Here is a 13,387-nt window from a genome sequence, read left to right as displayed (position 1 = left end):
AGGCCCCCTTTTAATGCCTCCATAAGGTGTAGTAATCCCCTCCTTACACTCTGTCATTTTGTCTTAGTGTGTTAACAGAGTATCAAAGGCGGGGGATTTTTTTTATTTTTTTCTGCCACCTGCCAGTGGGGAACATGTTGGCGGGTGAAAGGAGGTGGAAGTGGCATGACTGTACAGCTCTCACAGCAAAACCCCTTCTGACTCGGTTTGGACCGGTTCTCGCTGCTTGTTCTCTTGTTCTTGTGCCAGTTTTTACGGCTCAAGACGGCGGCGTGGCTGCGTCTCTCCAAACATCCATCCATCCATCCATCGAGAAAACGATACCTTAGCAGCAGTGCGCCATCCCGAGTATGATATTTAGTTTCCCCTCAAACGAGCGCGGGGTTGTCGCCGGCGCGCCGACGTTAAATAGATGCTCTGGGCACTACTGCTCTGAGGTCGTAACCGTAATGATTTATGCTCCTGAAAGTTTCGCCAAAGCTGCGTTTTTCAGCAGGGAAAACAATCGACAATAGTCCTCCTGTGTATCTCGTGCTGCCGATTGATCATGATGGAGTAGTGCTGGTTTGTTCTTCAAAGCCAGTGTTTGAGTTTGTGCTTGGATGAGATGCAGACAGATTAGCGAGGGTGACGTGGGTGGGTGAGGGGGGGGGGGAACTGGAGAGTCAGCCAGACCCCGGAGGTGCAGCTGGCACCGCGAGCTAAGGCTTCCCTTCTCCCATCGCTGGTCCACAGACTTCCTTCAGCCACTGTTTAATCAGTGATTAGGACGGCTCGCTCAGCTCTTGTGACGCTACATGTTTGGTGAAAGGATTGCTTGTATTATACTATATAGACAACGTTGGTCATATTAAAAAGAGCGAGTGTTGGGTCCCATCCCCCCAACCCCCCCCCCCCACCCTGCCGTTCCCTCTGAGATGCTAAGGTGTCTCCTTCCGTCCATTAGCAATGTGCCCAGGAGGTACGTGCTATAAAAAGGAGAGTGCGAGCGCTTTGATGTGGGTTCATAAGTCTTCATCATCCAACGTGCAAAGCAGGGCCTGCCTTGAGGTTTTGGCTGTCACTGTCAAAGAGAGCTATTTGCTCTTTTTTTGTGAAAATATGAGGAAATAATTTAGTTTTAGATATTTTTATCTAAAAACCACGAAAACCTCCTACGTCAATACACATCCTGTATGTATTATGTGTTATATTTGTATACATATATCAATTATAAATCAAAACTCAATAAAGATCTGTTTTCCCAGTTAATGCATCATTTTGTGGGTGAAACCTTTCAAATCTTTCCACTTCTCGTTTTGCCTATTTAGCAACCAGAAACAAGAATTTGACAAAAACATAAAAAAAGTGATTATTTTAGCTACAAAAATCAGCAACTTGTGCGCTTCTTTCTTTATCACACCTTAAATTAGAGTCGTACGATGTTGCCAAAGGTGTTGTTTTTACTAAATTAGTTCTTCTATTTCACGGCAAACTATTTTAGATTTGATTCAGAAATTTATGCCTTTTTGTTTTATTCTTTACTTTGCAGAAAAAGTCCGTGAGATCCAGGAGAAACTTGAAGCTTTCATAGAAGCTCTTCACAAGGAGAAGTAACGGATCCAGGTATTTCTCTCTAGGGTTAAATTGTCAATCTGAGCGACGTATGGCGTCAGGAGAGGTGTTTACGCATTTATGTTTCTCTTTCTTCTTAACATGTTTATTGACGCCATCTTTTTTTTTTTTTCTCCTGTGTCAGCAGAATATTGCACTGAACAAAGCCAACACATCTGTAAATGACCACCATCGCCCCCTTCTGGCTCCATATTCAACAGCTTCCTGATTTTTTCTTTTTAACATCAGTGACTCTCGGACAGCTGGACACAAGCAGAAGAAAACTACGGAGGAACCATTCCCTGTCTTCTCCTGAATTTCTTTGACACCAGAGGAGCACAACAACCCAAACACACCGAGATCGAAGGAGAATTACGAAGCAAACTTTAACTTGTTTCCCACGATTGAGGATTGTGTACATTTTATGTCCCCGGTTTGGTATTTTGGTTTTCTTGTCTCATCTGGTGCTCCTAGAATAATACCCGGTTACCTTCTAATGTATTGAATAGTTGCACTTAGACTCTACAGCACTTGATCCAAACGTAAACCCAGCTCTAGCCCACCATCACCCTCCACGGCCCTTACAGAAAAGCATCACCTCTCATAGAGTTTCATTCACTTTGTTCCCTTTCATAGCCGACTTTATTAAACAAACAGGTTTCATGCAGCATAAAGTCCATAACAAAGCTGTCGTCTTATTTTCTGTGTATTCCATACATGCCCCGAATGTATCTTTATAGATCAGTTATTGGAATGCTAAATCAAGTAAACAAATTATAAAATGTCTTTTTAAAAAGTGAAATGTTTGTCATTAAGCTTTTAAACACAAACCCAGTTGGTACTTCTGCAGGTAGATTTGATTGGATTTTTAGAGCCTGAGTCACTATAGTTAGTTTTCTGCTTCCAGGTTTGAAGTGCTGATCCAATACTCCGTGGGTTTAGTTACACATCGGTTGGGTTTTCTTCCAGATATATTTATATATATATATATTTTTCTTTGTTTTGTTTTCTCAAAATTGCACCAGGCTTCTCACTTGTCAGGGATGTTCAGTCTACGTAGATGTATCCAACACAGATTTAGTTTTACTCAGAGTTCCCTCTGTGTCTGAATGGTTTCTAAGAACACAAAATAATAGAAACTCTGAATTTGTCTTCAAAGACAAGAAAAAAAGATACTTGTCACCATTTCTGCAATTAATTCATTCCCCTTCCAGTCCCAGTTCAGGGCTCACTGTTCCCAATCTCCAAATTCTGCTTCTTCTTCTGCCCTCTCTCTTTGCACCTCCTTCCTTTGGGCCGTTAAGATCCTCCACCGACGTCTTGCTCTCTTCTTTTTCCATTTCTGCCTGAGTGAAGGGGTGAGAGTGCGTTACCAATATCCATTCATTCAGATGTGCATATAGGTGTACATAAGTAACCAATCTGCACAGAGGAAGTGAGTCCGCAGCTGGGGAGCCACTATCATGTGCGGCACGAGGATCCAGACTGAGACGTGTGTGTTTGTGCAGCAGAAGGCTAAAAAGCTGGTCCGAAAACAAGTTTTATGTTGTAGAAAGTGACGTGTGCATGGTGTACCCCCCCTACAGATGTGCTTTATTTATTTAATTTGTGTTTAAATGAGAATAAAATTGACATCAGTAAATAAAGTTCATTTTTTTTAAATGTCAGTTTGTTCTTTTATCGTCGCTTAAAACAGGCGGCAGTCGAAGCCGATTGGTCTTTTTAAGTTTCGCTGATTCGGTCCGGCTGCCCGCAAATGTTTGCTCATCCTTCACTGCTAGTTAAAACTCAGCAAGAGAAAAAGGTTTATTTTTTGGAATATTGCTGAAACAAATTCCTTAATTAAAACTTAAATTACATATGGTTAATGTCAGTACTAGTCTATGATAGGTTGACGCATAGCTGTCTAAAATTATTATAAAAACTGTGAACTTTATTGTTTCTTAATTACGTTATCATCCTTTTTAGATGCTTTTAGCTGTACACTCCAGAGGCTGTGGGCTTTAAGCTCTACATTTATGCAACAAAGGGGTGCACATACAGGTTGTTCACACACATTCATTAAAATTGTGTGAAAAGCTTTAAAATAATTCTTTATTGCAGGATCATGCGATTTGAGCACAGTTTTAAGATCTAATTGTTTTTACCACAAGCTCTTCTGTCACCCACCATAGTTGGTGCCCCTGCTTGTCGCTACATTCACAAGGGTGGAACTTGCACACAGAGGAATCTTCAACCATATTTGGACAATCTCTAGATTGTAATGGTTTCTCTTATTCTCTTTATCGCCCAACAGGTTTCTATAATGATTTAAATTTGAGGACTGGGATTGTCGTAACCTGACCCTAGCCAGACGGATTTCGCTCCGCCTAGCTCCACTTACATCCAACTGGGACCATCTCCCATAGAGAGTGATTTCTCCAAGCAATTTTATTGTGCAGCCAATCAGGACGCAGATGGCGGCTCGCATCGAGGAAGCAAGCATTAACATTGATGCTGCTATTTCTTCCGTGTTGTCCAATCTACCTAATATTGTTTCATTAAAAGAACATCAGAGAACGCCTCTGAAGGCTTTTGTTAGTGGAAACGATGTTTTCGCCCTTCTCCCGACCGGATTTGGCAAGTTTTGTTTTTCGGGGCGCGTCCATGGCGGAGCGGTTAGCGCGAACCATGTTAGGAGGCCTTTAGTCCTCGATGCGGTCGGCCCGGGATCGACTCCGACCCGCGGCTCTTTGCTGCCTGTCTTCTCCCTCTTCCTGTCAGCTCACTGTCGTGTGCCACTAGAGCCGCAAACACATAAAAAAAAAAAAGTTTTGTTTTTTCCTTCGTCGCTCTCACAGCGTCACGGGTTAGCTTCGGTGTGAGTGGTTGAAATAGCACGTCGATAAAGATGACAGACAAGTGGCTTATCCAATCATATGCAAGAATTTTTGATAAGGCCCAGCCTTCTGAAACACCATTCCTATGGAGGTGTTCCAGATGGATGAGTGGAGCTAGGCGGAGCGAAAGTCATATGGCTAGAGTCAGGTTAGGATCGTCGTGGAGGTAGGTTGATCTCTGCCTGGTGAACCTCTTCCGACTTGGTTCAGCCATATATTTTTTTATTCATCCTGTTGAAAAAATGTGATGGCACAGGACTTTATTTGAAACGTGTTGGTGCTGCAGAGAGCTAATGAAGCGACACACTGTAACGTTGTTCTGTGTCGGACTGGAAAAGAAATGGGCCCACAGCATCACTGTTTTTCTGACCTACGTAGCAGACGGCATCACATGCGTTTGCTCACCTTCGTTAATTTCTTCAGTGTTTGTTGCAGTAAGCCGAGTCTTATCCTCATCTAATAGTCAAACAGAATTTAGCAACCCGGACTAGTTGATAGGACAAAAGTTTTTTTTTTTTTTCTTCTTCTTCTCAGGCTGGCTCTGAATGACTGATTATCGAGTAGATACTGTAACGGCTAATGGTTGCCATGGAGACGTGGCTATTCAAAATGCTCGTTTACTGCTGTTTATGTCACCCATTTTTGCCAGTCCCCTCACTGATCAGTAGTGAGTTGAACCTCGGTCGTTGTCTGCCAATGTTTGTCACAGTTCTAGTTGTTTTCTACTTTAAATCTTCCTGATTGTAGAACTGCTCACATTTAGGTGAGTAGCTTTTTTTCTTATTTTAGCTTGAATCATGAGGATAAATATGCATCTGCCTTGCTTGAGAGGTGTGTTCTTGTCATTCCTGTCTTGGAGGTGAAATCGACCTTTGTGTCTTATTTACACCCCTGGGAAACAAGAATTAATGAATTATTAATGGGAAATGAAAGCTATATTTTGGTTTGTTTCCAACGTGGTTGTCAGACATAACTTCTCTAAAAATGTGTCCACTCATTGTCGAGTGTCTTTGTGGTCTAATGGTACTCAAACCATGAAGCAATCTTACAGATGAGTTTTTACTGCTTCTCCTGCTGTTTCTAACTCTTTAAAAAAAAAAATACATTCAGCTAATGTGAGACGTGGACTTTCAGCTCATATCGATTTACTTTTCATCGATTTTACTTATTAAATTTCTTTATCACTTTTGTTGAGTGTTCTTGACCTGTTTTCTTTTTTACATTTGTAGCTACTGTGCAGACTCAGTTGTTGGGGAAAAAAAAAAAAAACATTTCCGTGAGGTAAAGAGTTAATGATGAAGTAATAACAATTAAATAATTGATCTGGTAATGACTATGACTACCAGGTGACAGAGTCTTTTTATTTTATCTCATGCTACGCTATGCAGATGCTCGGTCTGCACCGATAAAGGTATACTCCATATATGGAGCTGTCCCACTTCCTGGTTAATTCGGCTAATATTTATGTAAGCACTTGGGGGCACCCATAGGGCACTGAGCACAGATCTAATCCTTACATATTGTGAAATAACTGCATTCCAAATCTTCCATCTCACTACATAGACCCTTAAGAAAACAGGTGCCCTTCATAAGTGACACAGTTTTTGACAAAAAGTACCTAATTTAGTCACATTTTGACACTCCAACAGACGTACCACATGGTACACAGGCTGATGGCAGTTTTACCTTTCCTACATATTACAGCTTGATTGAACTGAAAGGTAATAGTGATTGGACGTGGAGACACAGAGGATCTTCTTTGATGTGTTGTTTTGCTCTCAGCCCTGCAGGCCTGCGCTCTTCATGTCTGCATATAGGATCCTGCTATCCTCAAGCTGCTGCTGCGGGATGCAGTGACCTGTGTGCTGATGAGCCAAGGCCTGTGCTCCAGGTCTGGGTAAAACCCTCCCAGTATGGAAGTCTGCAGGGTGTTATCTGGTCCCAGAGCAGGCTGAAGGCACGCTGCAGCCTGAGGCACGCAGCTGAGGGTCTGACTGATTAATAAGTCGGGAGTCCAGAGGTCCCACACTCCCGGGCATCATCTCTGCTTTCACAAGAGCCTGGCTGTTACCGCAGCTCCACATTACTCAGAGGGACTTCAGAAGCCTCTTCTTCATCACCTGGGGCTTTAACCGTGAAGATAGCTGCTTCTTATCAAATCGTTTCATTGTGTGCTGCTATTATATCCCCCTGTTTTCTCAGAAACAGCCTAATGACTTTTGTAGCAGCTCTGAAAAGAAAGGGGGGGGGGGAGAAGTCAACCTCCAGCAAAGGGCCTTTGTGCCACCAGATAGCCACGCTCTGTGTGGAGGGAAGCCCGCCTGGATGCACCATAAGCCATTAGCATCTGCAAAGGCCATCACGTTGACTAATAGCCAGCTCCACAACAGCACAGTGGCTCAGTTTGTGTTTTCCGTCAATCCCCTTTATTCTGGCTGCACAAAAGCAGCCGAGCCAGACCTGTCAAATGTGCCACAACAGCGGATGCACACAAAGCTCCATTTCTAGTCTTTCGGAGGAAAGAGAAAGGCCTTATTTTGTTGCTTCATTTTATTTAATCCCGTCCACCTAATCATACGGACAGAATCTTTTGGCAGGGGGGAGTGGCGGGTCGGTGGAGGACGGAAACTTTGAATACGCCTCGGAAAGGAGGCAATAAGTTGCAGGCAAGGGCGTTTTCTGGCAGCAGAGGCGGTGTTAGCGTTTGTTTGCCTCCTTGTCCGTGTCACCGGCTTTGTTGTCCTCCTCTGTTAACATCCTGATGGTTGACATCGCAGCAGAGGCAGGAACCAGATAAATGTACGAAGCCGCCATTTGATCAGACGTTATCAAGCAGCAAAAGCATCCTCTGGTGTCCAATTAGATGTAAAGATGGTCAGGATTGTTTATTTGTCATAAAGGAGGACAGATGGGAGTCCCCCTAACCCCCGACAGATCTTAGTAAACATCAAGCAAATGCAACAAAAAATTATTTTCTTTTGATTGGTGTTGAAAACATACTGACATGAAATCAGTGGACAGGTTTTAAAACGTAATTTATATTCTTTACTTTTGGGTTAACAAAGCTGTATAGTATTGCTTGATAAGCTTCTTTTTTTAATGGCTGCTGAATAGAGACTTTGCTGTTTCATTTAATGCTTTTCTCTGCCGTTTTAATGCAGCAGGACATGCGTTTCCAAATACAACTACCTGCTATGAAATATGCAGACTAACCTTCCCTTTATAGGAATCCATCCTGTTTACTTTCTTTTTGTTTCATTTTAACTTAATATAAATGTAAAATAAATTAAGTCCATATATCTAACCTTGTAGCTAGAGAGTCAACCAATAACCTTAAAGATAAATGAACAATCTCTCCTTTGATTGGTCAGTTTAACAGGTTATTGTCTAATTACCTTGAGGTGTTTGGACAAGAAAATTTTACTTTATTTTTTTTTATTATTTACATAAAGTAAAACAAGTAAAGCAATATACAACTGATCCACTAGGAAATAAAAAAATAAATAAATTAAAAAATATTTGCCCCCTATATAATTTTTTTTGCTTAACTAGCTCACATCATCAAAAAAAATATATATCAGAGATTGAATGACCTTATCAACACAACTGCATATATAAAAATACTTTTTTAAATGAATATCTAATTTTTTTCAAGAAAATGGCTTGCCAAAGTGACCTGGCTTTGTATATAACTAGACTTTGATTAGGCCATTAGAAAATGATTTTTTTCCCCGTTGTATAAATTACTGCCTAATGGCCCAAAATTCTTCTTTAGGATTTTCTGGCGGAGAGCAGAATGCTTGGTTTGATCTATTACGGGAAGTCGTCCCGGTCCTTGTGAAGCAACGCAGCAGCAGAACATCGCATTACCACCACCATGTTCGGGTGTCCACATGATTTAGACTTTATATAATGAGTTAGTTATGCTCCACGTGTAACGGGACACACACACACCTTCCAAAACGTTTTTTCTCTTATTTTATCAGTCCACAGAATATTTTCTGTATTAGGGATCCCCGATACCTTTTTGGCAATTCTTTGCATCGTTTTTGATGAAGAGCTCTCTTGGGTTAGAACTTTCTCTTGGAGGCCATTTTTGTCCACCCACTTCCTGTTGAATCATCAACACTGACTGAAGCAGGTGAGATCTGCGGGGATTTCAAACGTTCCTGGTTCTTTTATGACGTCCTGGATGAGGCTCTCTTGGAGTACATCGGCCAGTCACTTCTGGTAGTTGTTTTCTCTGTTTGTGGAAAATGGCTCCTTTGAGACTCAAAGCCTTAGAAATGGTTTGTGTCTATTTCCAGACTGTTAAATGTCAAGGAGTTTGTTTCTCATCTGTTCTTAAATTCTGTTTGATTAGGTTTTGCTTCTGGAAGTTTGTTAGGCTGCTGCATTTTGTCAGACTGTTACTTTTTAAGGGTTTCTTGAATGTAGAGGCCAGCCTGGGTGTGGCCAGTGAAACTCAACCAGAGAAATTGTGATTAATAATAGTTAATTCAGAAGTTAGCGGGGGGGGGCACAACTTTATTTTGACGCCGTATCAACCAACCTGAATAAATGAAATCATCCTTCAAAACCTGCAGTTTTCTCAGGTTAAATTTGTCTGGTATCAAATTTTGTCTAATGATCATTTAGAAACCTTTAAGTGTGAAGAAAAACAAAAACAGAGAAGAAATCTGAGTCGGGACTTGTGAATCTTTCAATAAGGTTGCACAAATTTAAATGTCTCTGCTTTTATTATAAAAGGCTATCAAGCTTCATTACAGAAGCTTTCCCCCCCCCCCAAATGGGAGTCAATAGTACAGCACCAGAACATTTAGCCAAAGGTTTAGATGGTTTTAATTTATGGGTGCAGATTTAGATTTTTTTCATTGGTTTTAATTTGAATGATTTAGGACAGTTTATTTATATAAAGGACAAAATAATACATTTAAACTGTATATAAAATTCTAATTTGTTTGCACTTGTTTCTTACATTTTCAATGCATGCACTTGTAATTGTGCAATATATCACAATTTCTACCAAAGAATAAAAAAAAATCAAGCAGCATATTATAGAATAGTTATTTTTAAAAAGTAACCAAAGATGCTGCATCTTTCATCTCGATATCAACCGTAAAAGACTAATTTGGTCCCTAAGAGACACTTGCCAGCACCTTTGTCTCCAAGTGCCGATAAATACAGTGGATGGAAATCCAACACTTTGTGTCCCAGGCGACAAAGTGCCGCTGTTGAGTCACTTCTGCTGAATGTTATCAGAGACTTGTTAAAGCAACAGGCTTCCTTCTCCGTTTCAGCCGACAAGACATTGTACTGTCCCCGGGGCCCGCTGCTTTCTGCCCCGCAGAGAATAGCTTCACAATTGGCCTTTGTGCTCATTATGTCGGAGCCATCTTCCCATTGCGCTGTGGGGTCCATTCCGACGATGAACCGGGCCCGTGGGGAGTTTAGCCGAGTCACAGAGGTCAGCGACCTTCCCCGTCCCACACACACACACACACACACACACACACACACACACACACACACACACACACACATCCATACAGAGCCCTGTTCTTACTCTGTGAGAGCTATAAATTATGGCAGCGCCTGAAGTTTAGGAGCTGAGCGGGCGTAAAGCGTGTGAATCCTGCGGTGGTCCTGTATGTATCTCCATGGGTGTGTTGTGCGTGACTCGTTCTCACCATTCACGGCTGACATCCACCCATAAAGTGACCTCATCGTCCCGTATCGCAGTAGCTCAGGACGTCGTCTGTGAATCGGCCCATTGTGGAGGCAAACGGGCCGCCGAGGGTAAATCCCTGAAGGATGAGCCGCACAGCATCCGCTCCGTAACAGGAAGGGAGAAAACAAAATATATCATAACCGCTGGGTGATTATCATCTGGTTGATTCAGGGTTTTTTTTTTTTTTATCGGGAATTTTCTTACCAAGATTCAGCAGCGTGTCGTAAAGATTTGATTTAATGAACACGGCCTTAGGAAAGGAGAAAAGTTACAACTGCTTTGCATGAACTTGCTCTGTTGCAGCAGCTTTTATGGTGAAGATAAAATAAATGTTTCTTTGGATCACAGGTTTATGGTTCATATCATGCACAACAAACCTGTTTAGGATGAAACCTACCAAACCATGGTTGTCCACCTGGACCAACAGGTTGAGCAAGTGAAGCATTTATCAGAGAATCAGGCAGTATTTCCATGGTTGCTTTTGGAGGAGCTGCAGATATCCTAAGCTCAGTTGTATGAACGTGCTGACAGGACAACAATCAGTTGTGCAATCTAAAAAAAATCTGCCTTTTATGAAAAAAATGGCAAGATAGAAACCATTGTTAAAATAAAACTGTAACATATTTTATAAACTATTTGATCCGCTTTGTTTTTGTGAATGGCAATAACTGATTTAAAAGTAACTCTTGGTAACTTGAAAAACATTATAAAATACTGGCAAAAGGCAAAAACAAATTCAGTTTTAATTACGCATAAACCTCTTGAAATTATTAATACATTTAGGGGTTTATACCTGTTTGAAAAGCAGGCGTAGATTCTAAGAAAAATTAGAAAAAACATGTTAACTGGTGCGATTTCACCTCTTAAATCTTATAGTTCAAACAGTGGCAGTTTGGATATTAAGGAGACAGAAAGTCTGAAACTACACTGCAAAAACGGATCTAAAAATAAGTAAAATGTTCTTAAAATTGGTGTTTCTGCCCTAGATTTGAGCAGGTAAATAAGATTATCTGCCAATGGAATGAGTATTTTGACCCCTAAAATAAGATAATTAGATATCCTGCACTTGAAATAAGATGATGAAGATGAATTGTTGTGATTTTAAGTGCAAAAATCTTATTCTATTGGCAGATCATCTTATTTACCTGCTCAAATCAAGGAAAAATACATTCATTTTAAGGACATTTTACTTATTTTTGGTTTGTTTTTGGCAGTGTAGGGAGTTAAAGACATTAAATAAATTTTTTTTAGCTATCCGTTTCTGAATGGAGTTACATACAAAGCCCCCCCGTGAAGAAAACAGTAATCGTCGTCACAAACTGTGAATCGAGTGGAGGGAGGGAGGGAGGGATGTGGAGCCTTTAGCACCAGAAGCGGCTCTGAGCCTGCATGGACTTAGTGGGATTACGGGATCCCTCATGGCAACCAGTGAGGCCAGCAGGTGAGGTCCGCTGCCTCAGCTGCCTTCAGCCTTTAGGTAAACACAGAGGAGGTTTGCCAGATCCAGGCTGTGTTGCCCGGCTGAAAGTGTATCTGTCCACACCGCTCACGTCAGTCAGGCTGAGCTGCACTCCTCGCACGGCCGTGCTCACAGAGGGGGCTGCACTTGTTGCCGGATTGGTGGGGACTCTGAGGGCCCGGCTTTCATCGCCTGAGTGCCACACTGAGGCCAGACGAAAAACAGTCGGGCGACATTACTTGACTGGCCGTCAATAGTATCTTAGCAGGCACTAAACCTAGAGTAAACAACGCGGCGAGGCCGAGCGCGAATGTTCCAGGCGAGGCTCTGTCGTCGGGTGAAAAGGAGAGCAGAAATGACAACACATTGGGGAAAGTGATCAAGCTTTTGTCTCCTTTCAGGACGCCCTGATCTGATTTTCTCTCGGCTCATGCTTTTAATTAGATCTGCGTTCCCCAAACGCGGCTGTTTTACATGTGTTCTGGGAGTCGTGGAGTAAAAACAGGCTTATGCCACATGAATGGCTCGGTGTTTTCCCAGAGCATTTGGACTTCAACCTGCCTGGCATCCCACCAGATTGAGACAAGAGGATTGCCACGTTACATGGTCCCCGCTTTCAGGAATTCTCGCACTTCTGTTCGACACACACACGCACAAAAAAATGCTCTTAAAGCTGTTTTTTTTTTGTTTTTTTCACATGACCTCTGAAAGAAGGAGCTGGAAATAAGATTGGAGACGAGTTAAGAAGGCGTTGAGCTGGAGAGAAAGACGTTTCACCAAGCATCTTGTCCTGTTACCAAACACACTTTCAATTCACAGTACAGTAGCTTGCAAAAGTGTTCATAGTCCTTGAAAATTTCCCAAATTCTGTCACATTTGTTGTGCTACAACAGTTGGTTTGGCTATATAGGCGCTTATTAACAAAGTTGGTCATTTTAATCAGAATGAACAAGCTGGGGCACCATCTGATTATCAGGAGTTAATATGGCCAAACACTCTCAGTCTCTGACAATTATTGCTTTGTTAATACCTGCCTGGTGAGGTGAGGTGTTATAAAGTAATAAATGGAGTGAATTTGGCCTCTGGTGTTCTTGAAAGGCAAGCCCTGCACACATGTACAGAAAAAACACAACATTTCTTCAAAACACAAGAATTAATGAACGAAATACTTAAAGTTATTATAGTTTAGTTAAGAAACTGTTGAACTAGGCTAGTGACACTCAACTAAACTGCTACGTGGAACTGAAAATAAGGGAAACGAATAAATGACAGGGGGGAAAAAAGTAGTACAAAACAGAGGAACAAATAAGAATAAAACTGAAACTAAAAACCAATGAACGGATGCAGTGATATTCCAGTTTTTGAACATGCATTTAAGAACTGAGGTTTGTTTTGAGGAATTGGGAGAACCATCAGTTGCTTGGTGTTCCAACAACCAGTTCACCATACAAAGCAATCTGGAAAATAAAACAATATTTAAAAAAAAAAAAACTGCTTCAAACCTCCTTTGTTTCAGTCGAGGCAGATGTCCGTTCACACTTAGCCTGGTTCTGGTCCTGCTGGTGGTTTTTTCCTCCCTGTTAAAGGGGAGTTTTCCTCTCCACTGTCGCTTCATGCATGCTCAGTATGAGGGATTGCTGCAAAGCCATCAATAATGCAGACAACTCTCCCTGTGGCTACACGCTTTCCCATAAGGAGTGAAGACTGCTTGTCAAGACTTGATGC

At 41.7% G+C, this 13,387-nt stretch overlaps 1 protein-coding gene across 7 annotated transcripts in view; it reads left to right on the top strand.

The window, feature by feature from the left end:
* Positions 1-3,255, top strand: part of opa1 (OPA1 mitochondrial dynamin like GTPase) — a 41,080-nt gene extending 37,825 nt beyond the window's left edge. For 6 of the 7 annotated variants that reach the window (XM_036141098.1, XM_036141097.1, XM_036141095.1 and 3 more), the window contains 2 exons: positions 1,532-1,605; positions 1,739-3,255. In XM_036141098.1, the coding sequence (XP_035996991.1) occupies positions 1,532-1,596 (65 nt within the window). In that variant the 3' untranslated portion in view covers positions 1,597-1,605; positions 1,739-3,255. The remainder of the gene's footprint in view (positions 1-1,531; positions 1,606-1,738) is intronic. The other variant, XM_036141096.1, reaches the window with a different exon arrangement.
* Positions 3,256-13,387: the final 10,132 nt, after the last annotated feature.

Source organism: Fundulus heteroclitus, chromosome 9 (assembly GCF_011125445.2).
Source record: "Fundulus heteroclitus isolate FHET01 chromosome 9, MU-UCD_Fhet_4.1, whole genome shotgun sequence".
Classification (NCBI taxonomy): domain Eukaryota; kingdom Metazoa; phylum Chordata; class Actinopteri; order Cyprinodontiformes; family Fundulidae; genus Fundulus; species Fundulus heteroclitus.
Note: the sequence above shows the minus strand (reverse complement) of the source record. Positions and strands in the feature narration are given on the sequence as shown.